Raw genomic sequence first — 15787 nt, forward strand, 5'->3', positions numbered from 1 at the left:
GTTGATGGGAAAATGGATCTTACATTAGCTTATAAGAAATGGAGCTATTCCTTTTATTATCAATTAATTTTATGATACACGTCAACTTCTTCAGATAATGCGCGTGCTGCTCATTGAGCTCCAATTATTACATAAATTATCCTAAACCCAATCCTTTTTTATTTATTTATAATTTTTGTGGTCAATAAACCCAATCTTTAATAAATGAGTTAATTTACTATACACACATAAATTATCCTAAACCCAATTTTTTGATAAATGAGTTCTGCATATCGTTTCCTATATATACTTATGCTCCTTGTTGCTTTCCCTCATATAACATAGCTCTTGCATTGCTCAAGTAAAGAAGGACAAAAATGTATAAAGTAGCAAGCCCTTCAGAGTATCTGGTGATCACCGGGATCGGAATCAAAGACATAAAGCTTGCAAAGAAGGCATGGATTTTCCCCGGCCAGTCCTTCATAATCTTCGACATGTCCCCCGTCAACTATACCTTCGAAGTCCAAGCCATGAGCTCCGAAAAGCTCCCCTTCATGCTGCCCGCCGTCTTCACCATCGGCCCACGCATCGATGACATCCACAGTCTCCACAAGTACGCCAAGCTCATTTCCCGCCATGACAAGCTCTCTAGCCACGTGAAAGAGCTTGTTCAGGGGATCATTGAGGGCGAGACTCGTGTTCTCGCGGCCTCGATGACCATGGAGGAGGTGTTTAGGGGGACAAAAGAGTTTAAGCAAGAGGTGTTTGAGAAGGTTCAGTTGGAACTCAATCAGTTTGGGCTTTTGATTTATAATGCAAATGTCAAGCAGTTGGTGGATGTGCCGGGGCATGAGTATTTTAGTTACTTGGGGCAGAAAACACAGATGGAGGCGGCGAATCAGGCAAGGGTTGACGTGGCGGAGGCAAGAAAGAAGGGGGAGATAGGGTCGAAGATGAGGGAGGGCGAGACGCTGCAGTACGCGGCCAAGATTGACGCAGAGACGAACATATATGGGACGAAGAGGGAGGGGGAGGGGAGGATGGCGGAGATTAAGGTGAAGGTGTATGAGAATGTGAGGGAGGCTGAGGTGGCTGAGGCAAATGCTGAGCTGGCCAAGAAGAAGGCCGGGTGGGCGAAAGAGGCGCAGGTGGCGGAGGTGGAGGCCGCAAAGGCTGTGGCATTGAGGGATGCCGAGTTGCAAACGGAGGTTGAGAGGATGAATGTCTTGACTAGGACGGAGAAGCTAAAGGCTGAGTTCTTGAGCAAGGCTAGCGTTGAGTATGAAACAAAGGTATCTAATATATATAAATATTTTTTTTCGCGTTTAAAAATAAAATATGCTACTCGTTTTTTTATTCTAAAATTTCTTTTAATGATTTTTTTTAGGGAATTTTAACGAAAAGTTTTCGGTACTGTTCACTTTAACGAAAAACCATATTTTTTACACTAAAAAGTCAATCCTGATACTATTCACTTTACTCTTTATTTTGTACTTATCATTAAAACTCAAAGTTTTCAAACCATTTTCATTAGTTTTCCTCCTTTTTTTTTTTAAAAAAAAAATTCTAGTTTGCTCACAATTTCTTAGCTTTTTTCTTTTTACTCCAAAATCTCGATTAAGTTAACTGAGTAGTGGCTCTTTACCATAGTGGTGGAAAATAGTTGAGCCCTTGCATGACGGGATGAGTTTGAACCTCGTTAGTGGCTAATCTAATATCTAATCTAACAAAATTTATGGTTTGACAAAAAAAAAATAAACTTAGCAGTAATTAATCTCAAATCTCGATTAAGTTAATTGAGTAGTAATTATCCCAAATCTAGATTAAGTAAACTGAGTAGTAATTAATCTTTATAAGATCTCTTTAATTCTCGAGTAATACTAGGGAGACTAAATTTGAAGACTAAAATTGCAAACTAAATTATATGTCACCAATAGAAATGAGCACGTCCATCAACGCTTAACTAATAAACCAATCATCAACTTCCATGTCTTTTAGTTTCCAAAATTTAGTTTCTAAATTGATTCTCCCTAACATTACTCTTAATTCTCTATATCTTAGACTATGATTAATATTGATGTCTGGCTTCTCTTATTAGTCTCAATATAATTGTCTTTAGTATGTGTCTTGAAGTTTCTCAACATATGAGTTGGTGATACTTGATTTTGGAATATGTAACTCATCTATTAGATGTTTTGGTTTAGAGTTTGTTATAGGTTCACTAACATGAAATTCTAACTCTGTCACTGTCTCAACCCACATCATCAAACAAATCCATGCATATTGGAGTTTCAAAAGCTATTTTTTGTTGATGGACATAATCCTTCCCTTTGCTTATATCCATTAGTTCCAAATGCGCGCGCGCAACGGTTGGTTGATTAGTAAAGTTATTGTGTCAAAGCTTTATATAACAACAATGTTCATAAACAAATTAAAGGTACAAGAGGCGAATTGGGAGTTATACAACAAACAAAAAGCCTCAGAGGCAATTCTTTTCCAAAGGGAGAAAGAGGCAGAGGCCAAAAAGGCATTGGCGGAGGTAGAATTCTATGGACGTCAACAAGTTGCCGACGGAGAATTTTATGCAAAGAAAAAAGAGGCTGAGGGACTCATGGCCCTTGGACAAGCTCAAGGTGCATATCTACGCCACCTTTTGGATGCAGTTGGAGGAAACTATGCAGCCATGAGAGACTTTATGATGATCAACAGTGGCATGTTTCAAGAAATTGCTAAGATCAATGCCGAGGCCATGCGCGGACTTCAGCCGAAAATCAGCATTTGGACAAATGGTGGGGGAGAAGGTGGTGATGGCGGTGCAAATGGGGCAATGAAGGAGGTTGCCGGAGTTTACAAGATGTTGCCACCATTGTTCAAGACGGTTCATGAACAAACCGGTATGTCGCCTCCTACTTGGATGGGCACTTTGGACAATTCCCACTCTAGCAACTAAACTCCCAATTGAGTCCGAGCGTACTTTTATATGTGTTGTGAAAGAGAATTGTCAGAGCGTATCATGATTAATAAATGTGATAAATATACGTGTGTTGTAAGGTTGAGGATATATGTGCAATGAACAATAGGATGCACCACCTACATCCACACACCACACTAGGATGCACCACCTTGTCAATACTTTGCTACCAACATATTTTTATCATATAAATTTAATTATGGAATTTTTTTTAATCTTCATGAAAAATCGTCTATCTAAACTGTTAATCAAATGATAATGGTCTAGTCATATGTATGTATATAAAAAAAAATCGAGTTGTCGATATCAAATAACATATTCATGATACCAAGTAATAAATTGACTGAGAAGTTTAATTCTTGTACAATGCACCTCCCTATTCCTTGGTTTGAAGAATATTTCTCTAGATAATACTGCGTCCCTTTCTTGTGGGATGAACTCATACCTTGACACATGTTACTTTTGTTTAAAAGAAAACAATCCCTAAATTCTAGAAACACTAATCTCTTAGGGTCTGTACAGTAACGTTTTACAAAACGATTTTTGAAAAACTGTTAATGCAAAACGAAACGACAAGGACGATGGATTCGAACGTGATTCCTTGAGGGCGTTTTCATCTTTCCAAAAAGGACGAATCGCTATTTTTATTTGTCTTTTGCGAAAAACTATCAAGAATTGTTGCACCCGACATTAACAGTTGATAAGTGAAGCCGTATTTTTGTATAGTTTGATTTTCAAAGTGTTTTTCACCAACATCAAAAGTTAAGAGGACTACAGTTGAACCAAAACATAGGAGTTATCAAGTTTATGTAGCCACATCCACACCACACGAATTAAAATCAAAGGAAACTCACAATTCTAATCAAGGGGAAAATCCCAACATTTGTTCGCAAAAGATAAATTCCTAGGAAGGAGAAAACAAATGTAGTCATTTTCGTATTCGATCATCAAGTGACTCAACGGCTCTGTCCAAGCTCCTGCATTACCTATACATGTAACTTTATCATTCACAAAATGAATTCGTGTTCATGCTTGTGGTAAATTTCACACCCATAATTTGGTCATACGAGCAACTGAATTCAAGTGTATGACACGAAGTGTGCAACCCAAGTTGATTAGCGAGACATGACAATTTTCACCAACTTTTCCGTGAGTGGCATCTGTGCCAAAAGGCGGCGTAGCTTTGTTATATACAGACTCAGTGTCTACATCAGCTCCAACCAGCTCTTTTACCTATTCCCCCCAACTTGGAATGTTTGCTGTGGCTTCATTCACCATTTTCACCAGGGTCACCTACACGTTTAAATTTCGAGTCAAGATGGAATAAGCAGGGCCAAAGCTGGGAAACATAAAGTTACATGCCCTTGGCCTCAATATTAATTATGTTATTCGCTAGCGTAACCAATTATGCAGAAAAACTACTACTACTAGGTGATGATACATACCACGCTTTCTGGAACACCATGTGGAGGCATAGGAAGGTTTCTAGGCGGTGCAACAGTATCATAAGACCGTTTATCAAATCTCCATTCTCCAATTTTCCCATATGTTAGTTCACCCTGATATCAGAATATCAAAACCAGACATTAAAGAGCTGAAAGTTTTCATTTGAAAACTGAAGACACGTATTGGGCAGTAAATCGAACTGTCAGAAATAAAATAAAAGTATACAAGAGCTTATCGAACATACTACCTTCATATTATAGTCACATCCATACGTGTAATGAATTATGAACTTCTTGCCAATTTCTTTATCCCACGGAGGCTGATATGCATCAGAAAAATAGTAATGCTGGTAAGTTAAACAACAACAACAACAACAACAAAGCCTTTTCCCACTAAGTGGGGTCGGCTATATGAATCCTAGAACGCCATTGCGCTCGGTTTTGTGTCATGCCCTCCGTTAGATCCAAGTACTCTAAGTCTTTTCTTAGAGTCTCTTCCAAAGTTTTCCTAGGTCTTCCTCTACCCCTTCGGCCCTGAACCTCTGTCCCGTAGTCACATCTTCGAACCAGAGCGTCAGTCGGCCTTCTTTGCACATGTCCAAATCACCAGAGCCGATTTTCTCTCATCTTTCCTACAATTTCGGCTACTCCTACTTTACCTCGGATATCCTCATTCCCAATCTTATCCTTTCTCGTGTGCCCACACATCCCACGAAGCATCCTCATCTCCGCTACACCCATTTTGTGTACGTGTTGATGCTTCACCACCCAACATTCTCTGCCATACAACATCGCTGGCCTTATTGCCGTCCTATAAAATTTTCCCTTGAGCTTCAGTGGCCTACGACGGTCACACAACACGCCGGATGCACTCTTTCCATCCAGCTCGTATTCTATGGTTGAGATCTCCATCTAATTCTCCGTTCTCTTGCAAGATAGATCCTAGGTAACGAAAACGGTCGCTTTTTGTGATCTTCGCTAGATTGCTCCGGTCATTAGTGTGGATAAGTATATAAATGGATAGAGATAGGAAAGCAAACACAAGATGTACGTGGTTCACCCAGATTGGCTACGTCCACGGAATAGAAGAGTTCTCATTAATTGTGAAGGGTTTACACAAGTTCATAGGTTCAAGCTCTCCTTTAGTGAGTACGAGTGAATGATTTAGTACAAATGACATTAGGAAATATTGTGGGAGAATGATCTCGTAATCACGAAACTTCTAAGTATCGGAGTGTGGTGTCGTCTTGACTTGCATTATCTGTCTCATAGGTAGATGTGGCATCTTCTCTGGAAGTACTCTTCCTCCATCCAGGGGTGGTATCTTTAACTGGTGGAGATGCACAAGGTAATGTATCAATTTCACTTGAAGCTTACTTGTAGTTTCAGGCTTGGTCAAGCGCGATACAAACCATGTAGTAGGAGTCCCCCAAGTCGCCGAGCTAGGGGGTCTGCTGAAAGAGGTGACAGACAAGGTAAGCAATCAGAGCTCCGACTGATTGTTCACCTTCTCCCCATCTTGCAGCAGCATGAAGGATAAAGAGAAGAAAAATGAGAAGAGATGATATGAGATACTTTTGCTTTTGAAGAAGTAACTTTCCACAGGCTTATTCTTGAACTGAGTTGGAGGGTTTTCTGGTTTCCTCCAGAGTATAAGGCCGACTGAAGAATTTGAGGGTCAAAACAAGTCCATCAAATCTAGAGTACGTTCCACCCTGCTGATATGGGATACTTTTGCTTTTGACAGAGTAATGGATGTATCGGCACGTGTGCTGTTACGCTTGTCTCCACATGCTTCCTTGTATCCTTTGCACTTGCCCTATCTGTTCCTCAAGCAGATGCGGAATCTTCCCTGGAAACATAAGATGATGAAGATGAGTACTCGAGAGCAATGCCAGGTAAGTAATCAGGTAAGGGGTTCCAGGCAGTCAGTTCCTGGCTGGAAGCTTGATTCCAAGTGCTGACTGATTGCTCTCTTTCTCCTTGTCTTGCAGGTAAAAACAAGGCCAAAAGAAAAAACAGGGAAAAAGCATGATATGGGATACTCTTGCTTTTAACCCTGATGATATGAGATATTCTTGCTCTAGTATAGCTTGTTTGCAGAGGTATTATCGGGGGGAAAGAAAGCTGAATATTTCGAAAGGCTTTGTTGGGAGTGCCCTCTCAGATATGATGAAGGGTTGAGCATTTTTGCAGGTCTGCCTGTCCGTTGGGGATGGAGGTCGACATATATAGGAGTCTCCCTAACAACAAGTAGTAATGCTATTCCTTTACCCTGCTTGGTCATAGCACGGTAGTGGGAGCTGCCAGTTTCACATGTTTTAACTCTGTCAGAGCACTTTGAAAAAGTGGTCTGTGGTATCTGGCTCTCGAGATTCGGAGAACGATGCCTCTTCGATTTTTGAGAAAGCAATCATGCTGGGGGTCTGACTCTCGAGATTCGGAGAGCAGTGTCTCTTCGATTTTTGAGGAAGTAATCATGTTGGGAGTCTGGCTCTCGAGATTCGGAAGGCGGTGCCTCTTCGATTTTGGAGCAAGCAATCTTGTTGGGAGTGTTGTCTCGAATGTGAGTAAAGGTTGGACATGTTTGCTAGTCTACCTTGCCACGAAGCACAAAGGTTGACACACAGGGACTTTCCAATTATCCAGCAATGGTACTGTTCCTTTACCTTCTCTTCGATTTTGAGAAAGTAGTCATGTTGGGAGTCTGGCTCTCGAGATTCGGAGGAAGGTGCCTCTTCGATTTTGGAGCAAGCAATCTTGTTGGGACTGTTTTCTCGAATGTGAGTAAAGGTTGGGCATGTTTGCTAGTCTACCTTGCCACGAAGCACAGAGGTTGACACACAGGGACTTTCCAATTATCCAGCAGTGGTACTGTTCCTTTACCCTTGTGGGTAATAATATGGTAGCTAGACCTTCAAAATTTATGTGTCTAAACTTTGTTAGTGCTGTTTCTTTGCTATTCTTTTACCTTTCTTGGTCAGAGCGATGTAGTGGGAGCTGCAAGCTTCACGTGCTCAACTTTGGCAGAGAACTTTGGCAAAGTGATCTGTGGTACCCATGAGTTATTGTTGCGTGTGGGAAGTGGGTGATTGAACAGTAAGATTCATGTGCTTTCTACTTCACCAGAAGTCTTCGACAGAATGCCCATAATTTCTGCAAAGCTGAGTGTGCGTGTGACAGGTGCTGACAAGGCTAGAAAAGTAGGTGCCTCTTCGATTTCTGAGATCGGCCCTCGTGGTCTCTGAGCAGCCCAACTTTTGAGAAAGCGAGCGCCTCTTCGATTGATTCGGAGAACGGTGCCTCACCGATTTTTGAGAAAGCAATCATGCTGGGGGTCTGGCTCTCGAGATTCGGGGAGCAGTGTCTCTTCGATTTTTGAGAAAGTAATCATGTTGGGAGAGTGGCTCTCGAGATTCGGAGGGCGGTGCCTCTTCGATTTTGGAGCAAGCAATCTTGTTGGGAGTGTTTTCTCGAATGTGAGTAAAGGTTGGGCATGTTTGCTAGTCTACCTTGCCACGAAGCACAGAGGTTGACACACAGGGACTTTCCAATTATCCAGCAATGGTACTGTTCCTTTACCCTCTCTTCGATTTTTAAGAAAGTAGTCATGTTGGGAGTCTGGCTCTTTAGATTCGGAGGACGGTGCCTCTTCGATTTTGGTGCAAGCAATCTTATTGGGAGTGTTTTCTCGAATGTGAGTAAAGGTTGGGCATGTTTGCTAGTCTACCTTGCCACGAAGCACAGAGGTTGACATACATGAACTTTCCAATTATCCAGCAGTGGTACTGTTCCTTTACCCTTGTGGGTAATAATATGGTAGCTAGACCTTCAAAATTTATGGGTCTAAACTTTGTTAGTGCTGTTTCTTTGCTATTCTTTTACCCTTCTTGGTCAGAGCGATGTAGTGGGAGCTGCAAGCTTCACGTGCTCAACTTTGGCAGAGAACTTTGGCAAAGTTATCTGTGGTACCCATGAGCTATTGTTGCGTGTGGGAAGTGGGTGATTGAACAGTAAGATTCATGTGTTTTCTACTTCCCCAGAAGTCTTTGACAGAATGCCCATAATTTCCGCAAAGCTGAGTGTGCGTGTGACAGGTGCTGACAAGGCTGGAAAAGTAGGTGCCTCTTCGATTTCTGAGATCGGCCCTCGTGGTCTCTAGGGAGCCCAGCTTTTGAGAAAGCGAGCGCCTCTTCGATTTCTGAGATCGGCCTTCGTGGTCTTTGAGCAGCCCAACTTTTGAGAAAGCAAACGGCTCTTCGATTTCTGAGATCAACCCTCGTGATCTCTAAGCAGCCCAACTTTTGAGAAAGCAAACGCCTCTTCGATTTCTGAGCAGGCGCCTCTTTGATTTCTGAAGCTCCGTCGAGTGCAGATTTTTATAGAGGCTGGCATTAAGTTCCAAAGAACACTTGAATCTCCACCAGTAGAAGCTTCATTCTTGCACTTCTAAGATCTTGATTTGTCCGACCTCTTCTCTCTTCAACACCTTTGAAAATGTCTGGCCCCTCCGACCGTCGTTTTGACTTGAACCTTGTTGAAGAGGCAGCCCCGCCTTCTCCAGACAACATATGGCGCCCATCCTTCGTCTCCCCAACTGGTCCTCTTACCGTTGGGGATTCCGTGATGAAGAATGATATGACCGCTGCGGTGGTGGCCAGGAACCTTCTCACTCCCAAAGATAACAGACTACTTTCCAAACGGTCTGATGAGTTAGCTGTTAAGGATTCGCTGGCTCTCAGTGTTCAGTGTGCAGGTTCTGTGTCTAATATGGCCCAACGCCTATTTGCTCGAACCCGCCAAGTTGAATCATTGGCGGCTGAAGTGATGAGTCTCAAACAGGAGATTAGAGGGCTCAAGCATGAGAATAAACAGTTGCACCGGCTCGCACATGACTATGCTACAAACATGAAGAGGAAGCTTGACCAGATGAAGGAAACTGATGGTCAGGTTTTACTTGATCATCAGAGATTTGTGGGTTTGTTCCAAAGGCATTTATTGCCTTCGTCTTCTGGGGCTGTACCGCGAAATGAAGCTCCAAATGATCAACCTCTGATGCCTCCTCCTTCTAGGGTTCTGTCCAGTACTGAGGCTCCAAATGATCCCCCTCCGGTGCCTTCTCTTTCTGGGGCTCTACCGACTGCTGAGACTTCTCCTAAGCAACCTTTGTGAAGGCTCCCTCTTGTGTGTTTATTTTGACTCATGTATATGTACATATTTGTAGCTTATCGGGGATATCAATAAATAAGCTTTCCTTCATTTCAACGTATTGTGTTAAATACACCAAAGCCTTCTTCGCTAAGTTCTTTGAATTTTCTTTTGTTGAAGCTTGTATGTTGAAGCTTTCTGAGTGGAGCATGTAGGTTGGGGTAGTGTTCCCTTAATTTCCCGAGTGAGGAAAACTTCTTGGTTGGAGACTTGGAAAATCCAAGTCACTGAGTGGGATCGGCTATATGAATCTTAGAACGCCATTGTGCTCGATCCTGTGTCATGTCCTTCGTTAGATCCAAGTACTCTAAGTCTTTTCTTAGAGTCTCTTCCAAAGTTTTCCTAGGTCTTCCTCTACCCCTTCGGCCCTGAACCTCTGTCCCATAGTCGCATCTTCTAATCGGAGCGTCAGTAGGCCTTCTTTGCACATGTCCAAACCACCGTAACCGATTTTCTCTCATCTTTCCTTCAATTTCGGCTACTCCTACTTTACCCCGGATATCCTCATTCCTAATCTTATCCTTTCTCGTGTGCCCACACATCCAACGAAGCATCCTCATCTCCGCTACACCCATTTTGTGTACGTGTTGATGTTTCACCGCCCAACATTCTGTGCCATACAGCATCGCCGGCCTTATTGCCGTCCTATAAAATTTTCCCTTGAGCTTCAGTGGCATACGGCGGTCACACAACACGCCGGATGCACTCTTCCACTTCATCCATCCAGCTTGTATTCTATGGTTGAGATCTCCATCTAATTCTCCGTTCTTTTGCAAGATAGATCCTAGGTAACGAAAACGGTCGCTCTTTGGTATTTCTTGATCTCCGATCCTCACCCCTAACTCGTTTTGGCCTCCATTTGCACTGAACTTGCACTCCATATATTCTGTCTTTGATCGGCTTAGGCGAAGACCTTTAGATTCCAACACTTCTCTCCAAAGGTTAAGTTTTGCATTTACCCCTTCCTGAGTTTCATCTATCAACACTATATCGTCTGCGAAAAGCATACACCAAGGAATATCATCTTGAATATGTCCTGTTAACTCATCCATTACCAACGCAAAAAGGTAAGGACTTAAGGATGAGCCTTGATGTAATCCTACAGTTATGGGAAAGCTTTCGGTTTGTCCTTCATGAGTTCTTACGGCAGTCTTTGCTCCTTCATACATATCCTTTATAGCTTGGATATATGCTACTCGTACTCCTTTCTTCTCTAAAATCCTCCAAAGAATGTCTCTTGGGACCCTATCATACGCTTTTTCCAAATCTATAAAGACCATGTGTAAATCCTTTTTCCCATCTCTATATCTTTCCATCAATCTTCGTAAGAGATAGATTGCCTCCATGGTTGAGCGCCCTGGCATGAACCCGAATTGGTTGTCCGAAACCCGTGTCTCTTGCCTCAATCTATGCTCAATGACTCTCTCCCAGAGCTTCATTGTATGACTCATTAGCTTAATACCCCTATAGTTCATGCAATTTTGTACGTCGCCCTTATTCTTGTAGATAGGCACCAAAGTGCTCGTTCGCCACTCATTTGGCATCTTCTTCGTTTTCAAAATCCTATTGAAAAGGTCAGTGAGCCATGTTATACCTGTCTCTCCCAAAACTTTCCACACTTCGATTGGTATATCGTCTGGGCCTATTGCTTTTCTATGCTTCATCTTCTTCAAAGCTACAACCACTTCTTCCTTCCGGATTCGACGATAAAAGGAGTAGTTTCTACACTCTTCTGAGTTACTCAACTCCCCTAAAGAAGCACTCCTTTCATGTCCTTCATTGAAAAGATTATGAAAATAACCTCTCCATCTGTCTTTAACCGCGTTCTCTGTAGCAAGAACCTTTCCATCCTCATCCTTGATGCACCTCACTTGGTTTAGGTCCCTTGTCTTCTTTTCCCTTGCTCTAGCTAGTTTATAGATATCCAACTCTCCTTCTTTGGTATCTAGTCGTTTATACATATCGTCGTAAGCCGCTAACTTAGCTTCTCTGACAGCTTTCTTCGCCTCTTGCTTCGCTTTTCTATACCTTTCACCATTTTCATCGGTCCTCTCCTTGTATAAGGCTTTACAACATTCCTTCTTAGCCTTCACCTTTGTTTGTACCTCCTCATTCCACCACCAAGATTCCTTTTGGTGTGGGGCAAAGCCCTTGGACTCTCCTAATACCTCTTTTGCTACTTTTCGGATACAACTAGCCATGGAATCCCACATTTGGCTAGCTTCCCCCTCTCTATCCCACACACATTGGGTGATTACCTTCTCTTTGAAAATGGCTTGTTTTTCTTCTTTTAGATTCCACCATCTAGTTCTTGGGCACTTCCAAGTCTTGTTCTTTTGTCTTACTCTTTTGATATGTACATCCATCACCAACAAGCGATGTTGATTAGCCACGCTCTCTCCTGGTATAACTTTGCAATCCTTACAAGTTATACGATCCCCTTTCCTCATTAGAAGAAAATCTATTTGTGTTTTTGACGACCCACTCTTGTAGGTGATCACATGTTCTTCTCTCTTCTTAAAGAAGGTGTTGGCTAAAAAGAGATCATATGCCATTGCAAAATCCAAGATAGCTTCCCCATCCTCGTTTCTCTCCCCAAAACCATGGCCACCATGAAAACCTCCATAGTTGCCTGTCTCCCTGCCCACGTGTCCATTTAAATCTCCTCCTATAAATAACTTCTCCGTCTGAGCAATTCCTTGCACCAAGTCTCCAAGATCTTCCCAAAATTTCTCCTTCGAACTCGTATCCAACCCTACTTGAGGTGCGTACGCACTAATCACATTGATAAGTTCTTGTCCTATTACAATCTTGATTGCCATGATTCTATCTCCTACCCTCTTGACATCTACAACATCTTGTACCAAGGTCTTGTCCACGATGATGCCAACACCGTTTCTCGTTCTATTTGTGCCCGAATACCAAAGTTTAAACCCTGAGTTTTCTAGATCCTTTGCCTTACTACCAACCCACTTAGTTTCTTGTAGGCACATAATATTTATCCTTCTCCTCACCATAACTTCCACTACTTCCATAGATTTTCCCGTTAAGGTTCCTATATTCCACGTTCCTAAACGCATTTTGCTCTCTTGAACTCTACCCTTCTGTCCTAGCTTCTTCACCCTCCCCCGTCTAATAGGATCAAAGTACTTCTTTTGTGTGTCCCGGGTAAAGTTGATAGGAGCATATGCTCCCAAACAACTTTGAGTGGAGTCGTTCGAAAAGAAGTTTCTATGGCCCCCTTGCTCATTTAACACTGCATCCGGGTGCCGATGGAGATACAGCGACCCTTGCTCACTTATCACTGTGCTCGGGCCACACAGCGCGCCACTTACGGGTGACGCCCTAGCTTTAGCACGATTTTGTTCTGGATTCATTTTCATAAGGATTCGACGTGATCATGGAGTGCCGGCTGTCGACTACCTGACGCCCTCCCCCTCCTCCTTTATCCGGGCTTGGGACCGGCCATGTAAGACATAGGCGGAGTTAATGCTGGTAAGTTAAACGGTAGTAGTAAATAATGAAATATGTAAACAAATCAATTAACCTTGTAGAAGTTAACAAATGGCTAAATTCAAAATTACGAAATAACTTGCAATCAAGAAAAGTTATACATTCAAAGAAAGAAGAGGGGTTCTAAACCTGAAGCATGAAGTCCTTGTATAAGATATTACCAACCCCATGGTGAGCGGATGCAACAGCATAAGCATACCTATATCATGATGCAAAATTAACTTAAAAAGGTCAAGGAGTGTTGTGATAACTAATTTAGTTAACCGGCTGTAACGTCATCAAAGAACTAAATTAACTAGTGAGAGCTCACATTTCAAGAACCCAACCAAAAGCTTTGTCTGTCTCAGGATCCTTCTTCATTGCCAAAGAAACATTCATCCACGTGGGAGCAATTTTCTTGAGAGATTCCTAATATGATTTATTTTAAAAAGAAAAGTCAAAACACCATATACCTAAAGGTAACTGTTGTTATACCTGGGAGAGATGACAAGTTTAATACCTTCCCAACGATGACGGGAGAATTTCCAATTGGATCAATTTTAGTTATTGGTCCCTTGTCCTCAGGGAAGTATTTCCGGAGGACCGACTCATACTTCGTCGGTTCAATGTAGAAGAAAGGAAATGCAGCTCCAAGCCCATCAATAGACAAGTTCGGTATTGGATTGACAATTACATGATCGGGCTCTGACATCAGTATGTAACTGCATACATTACACAGTAAGAACAGCATACATATAAGTCAACCCAACAGAAACACCAAATATGATCGACTTAGTAAGTACCGAAACTATGAAGTAAAGCATAGCGCGTACTCTTCTTTAATGTCTGCTTGCTGAAGCCATTGCACAAATGCCCATGGTCGGTTGAGAACAATATAACCCTGTGATTACAATATGCGCGGTGAGAAACTATTACAATGTAATTTCTTGCAAAATGACAATCACAGAGGGTTTATACCGTGTCAGCATTACAACTCATCAACTTAACTTCATTCGGGTTCCGTAATTTACAACTTCTAGATTGCATAATTTAATCATGAAAGTAAATTCTGCATCACTATATTAGCAATGTCCCTAAAAGCAATCAAAATCTAATTTCTCCATTTGCATTTTTTATGAGCAACCCAAAATTCTACACACAAAAATAACAAAAACCCATCTCCCAAACACAGAGGAAAAGTCCAAAATTAAGCTGAATCCAATTACCAGCTTCCAAAAAAAGCAGATAAAGATAAACAGATTAATTAAAATTTTAAGAGAAAAGCCCACCAACCCGATCCATTCCAGCAGGCAAAGGCTGAGCAATAAAAGTAGGGATTTCATCCATGTACTCGTCCGGCTTCCCATTGTGCAGGATCCTAGTGAACCCGCCCATCTCCGAGCCGGGTTCGTTCTGAAACTTCTTGAACCAGTAGTACATGATCCTGCACTGCCACGTGTTGTAGACGGAGTCGGAGGCTGTCACCGCGTGTGGAACAGTCGCTTGGAGCTCCCCGATTTGCCTCGCGATCTGTGCATTGGCATCTGGATGATAGGGTCCACTGCAACCGACGATGATGATCTCGACGGACCGGGAAGGTCCTGCTGGAGTGGTGAATTGGCTGAGATGATGATGTTGTATGTGATCAGAGCCACGGAGAAGGTCAGGAGTACGTTGAAGAAGAAATTCCCACAACCCATTTTTCCTTCTTCCTAAAGCTCTCTCTCTCTAAAAATGGCGACTGGAGAAAGTCGTCGGTGTGCTCGTCTCGGTAAAGCAGGCGAAGGTGGTGGCTGGACCTTTCATTTAGATTTTGCCTAAATGTTTTGGGCCTAGGCCTTAATTATGTTAGGTTGGTTTGTTAGTTTAATCAAAGAAACTTGGAGAGGTTAATTATGATCTTAATCAACTTCTAGATGCAATTAGCAACCTATTTATTGATCAAACGTGGTGTTAATGACTACTATTTTTGCTAGCATTAGCAATGGTTGGCCTTCATATCTTTTGTACCCATATTTTGTATCAAAAATAAACCCACCTCTAATGTTTAGACACGTGCCAACCTCTACTTAACCATGTAACATCAACAACGTTAGCTGCAAAAGCACTGAATAGGCACAGAATCAGAAGGAAGTTGGTGGTTTTGTAGCTGCAAAAACCATGCAAAGTTTTGAAAAATTGCAAATTAAATAAGGTAGTCCTACTATCCACACATATTTTTATTTCTCATAACCTCTCTCAATTTTCTAAGAAACTCAATGGTAAAAAATTAACAAGTGTGTGAGGGAGGTAAAAATGGGTGTGACATCTCATCCCAAATTTAATATAATTTTATTCTCTAACCTTAGAAAATTACGAAAATGCCCCTATTGGACTATATTCATGGATGTTTGAATCCTTATCACTTTTTTTATCACCTCGCACATATTTCTAGGTCGTATGTGTCTTTACAAATACGTGATCATAAATGGGCGTAAATCGGACAATTTATGCACATTTCCCAATGAGGAGCAAAATGGTAATTTTGCATTCTTAGAATTTTTTTTACTTGTTTATCAAGCCGGCACTCCTAGTTTACGTCGAATCCTTATGAAAATGAATCAAAACAATAGTGAGTTGTTGGTATTGCAGGCTGCATACCATATATAAATGGCTTATTCGTTGGGTTCGTTAAGCAAGTGGGCAATCAGGT

At 41.9% G+C, this 15787-nt stretch overlaps 2 protein-coding genes and 1 pseudogene across 2 annotated transcripts; 2 read left to right on the plus strand and 1 right to left on the minus strand.

Annotated features, from left to right (window-relative positions):
- The first annotated feature begins 275 nt into the window (after positions 1–275).
- LOC126632357 (flotillin-like protein 4) lies at positions 276–3165 on the plus strand. Its single transcript, XM_050302741.1, has 2 exons — positions 276–1271; positions 2417–3165. Exons 1-2 carry the CDS (start codon positions 357–359, stop codon positions 2927–2929), a joined length of 1428 nt encoding a protein of 475 aa, XP_050158698.1. The 5' UTR covers positions 276–356; the 3' UTR covers positions 2930–3165.
- Positions 3166–3783: 618 nt separating this feature from the next.
- On the minus strand, positions 3784–14920 carry LOC126632358 (hydroxyproline O-arabinosyltransferase 1-like; annotated as a pseudogene).
- On the plus strand, positions 6900–9703 carry LOC126632359 (uncharacterized). The gene is made up of 2 exons (XM_050302742.1): positions 6900–7188; positions 7885–9703. The coding sequence occupies exon 2, from the start codon at positions 8893–8895 to the stop codon at positions 9565–9567; it is 675 nt and encodes a 224-aa protein (XP_050158699.1). The 5' UTR covers positions 6900–7188; positions 7885–8892; the 3' UTR covers positions 9568–9703.
- Positions 14921–15787: the final 867 nt, after the last annotated feature.

The sequence above is a fragment of the Malus sylvestris genome, chromosome 8 (assembly GCF_916048215.2).
Source record: "Malus sylvestris chromosome 8, drMalSylv7.2, whole genome shotgun sequence".
NCBI classification, from domain to species: domain Eukaryota; kingdom Viridiplantae; phylum Streptophyta; class Magnoliopsida; order Rosales; family Rosaceae; genus Malus; species Malus sylvestris.

Coding starts and splice junctions, on each gene's coding strand:
- LOC126632357 (XM_050302741.1), top strand. CDS start 357: ATGTATAAAGTAGCAAGCCCTTCAGAGTATCTGGTGATCACCGGGATC. Junction 1,272..2,416: donor GCGTTGAGTATGAAACAAAG/GTATCTAATATA, acceptor AACAAATTAAAG/GTACAAGAGGCGAATTGGGA.
- LOC126632359 (XM_050302742.1), top strand. CDS start 8,893: ATGTCTGGCCCCTCCGACCGTCGTTTTGACTTGAACCTTGTTGAAGAG.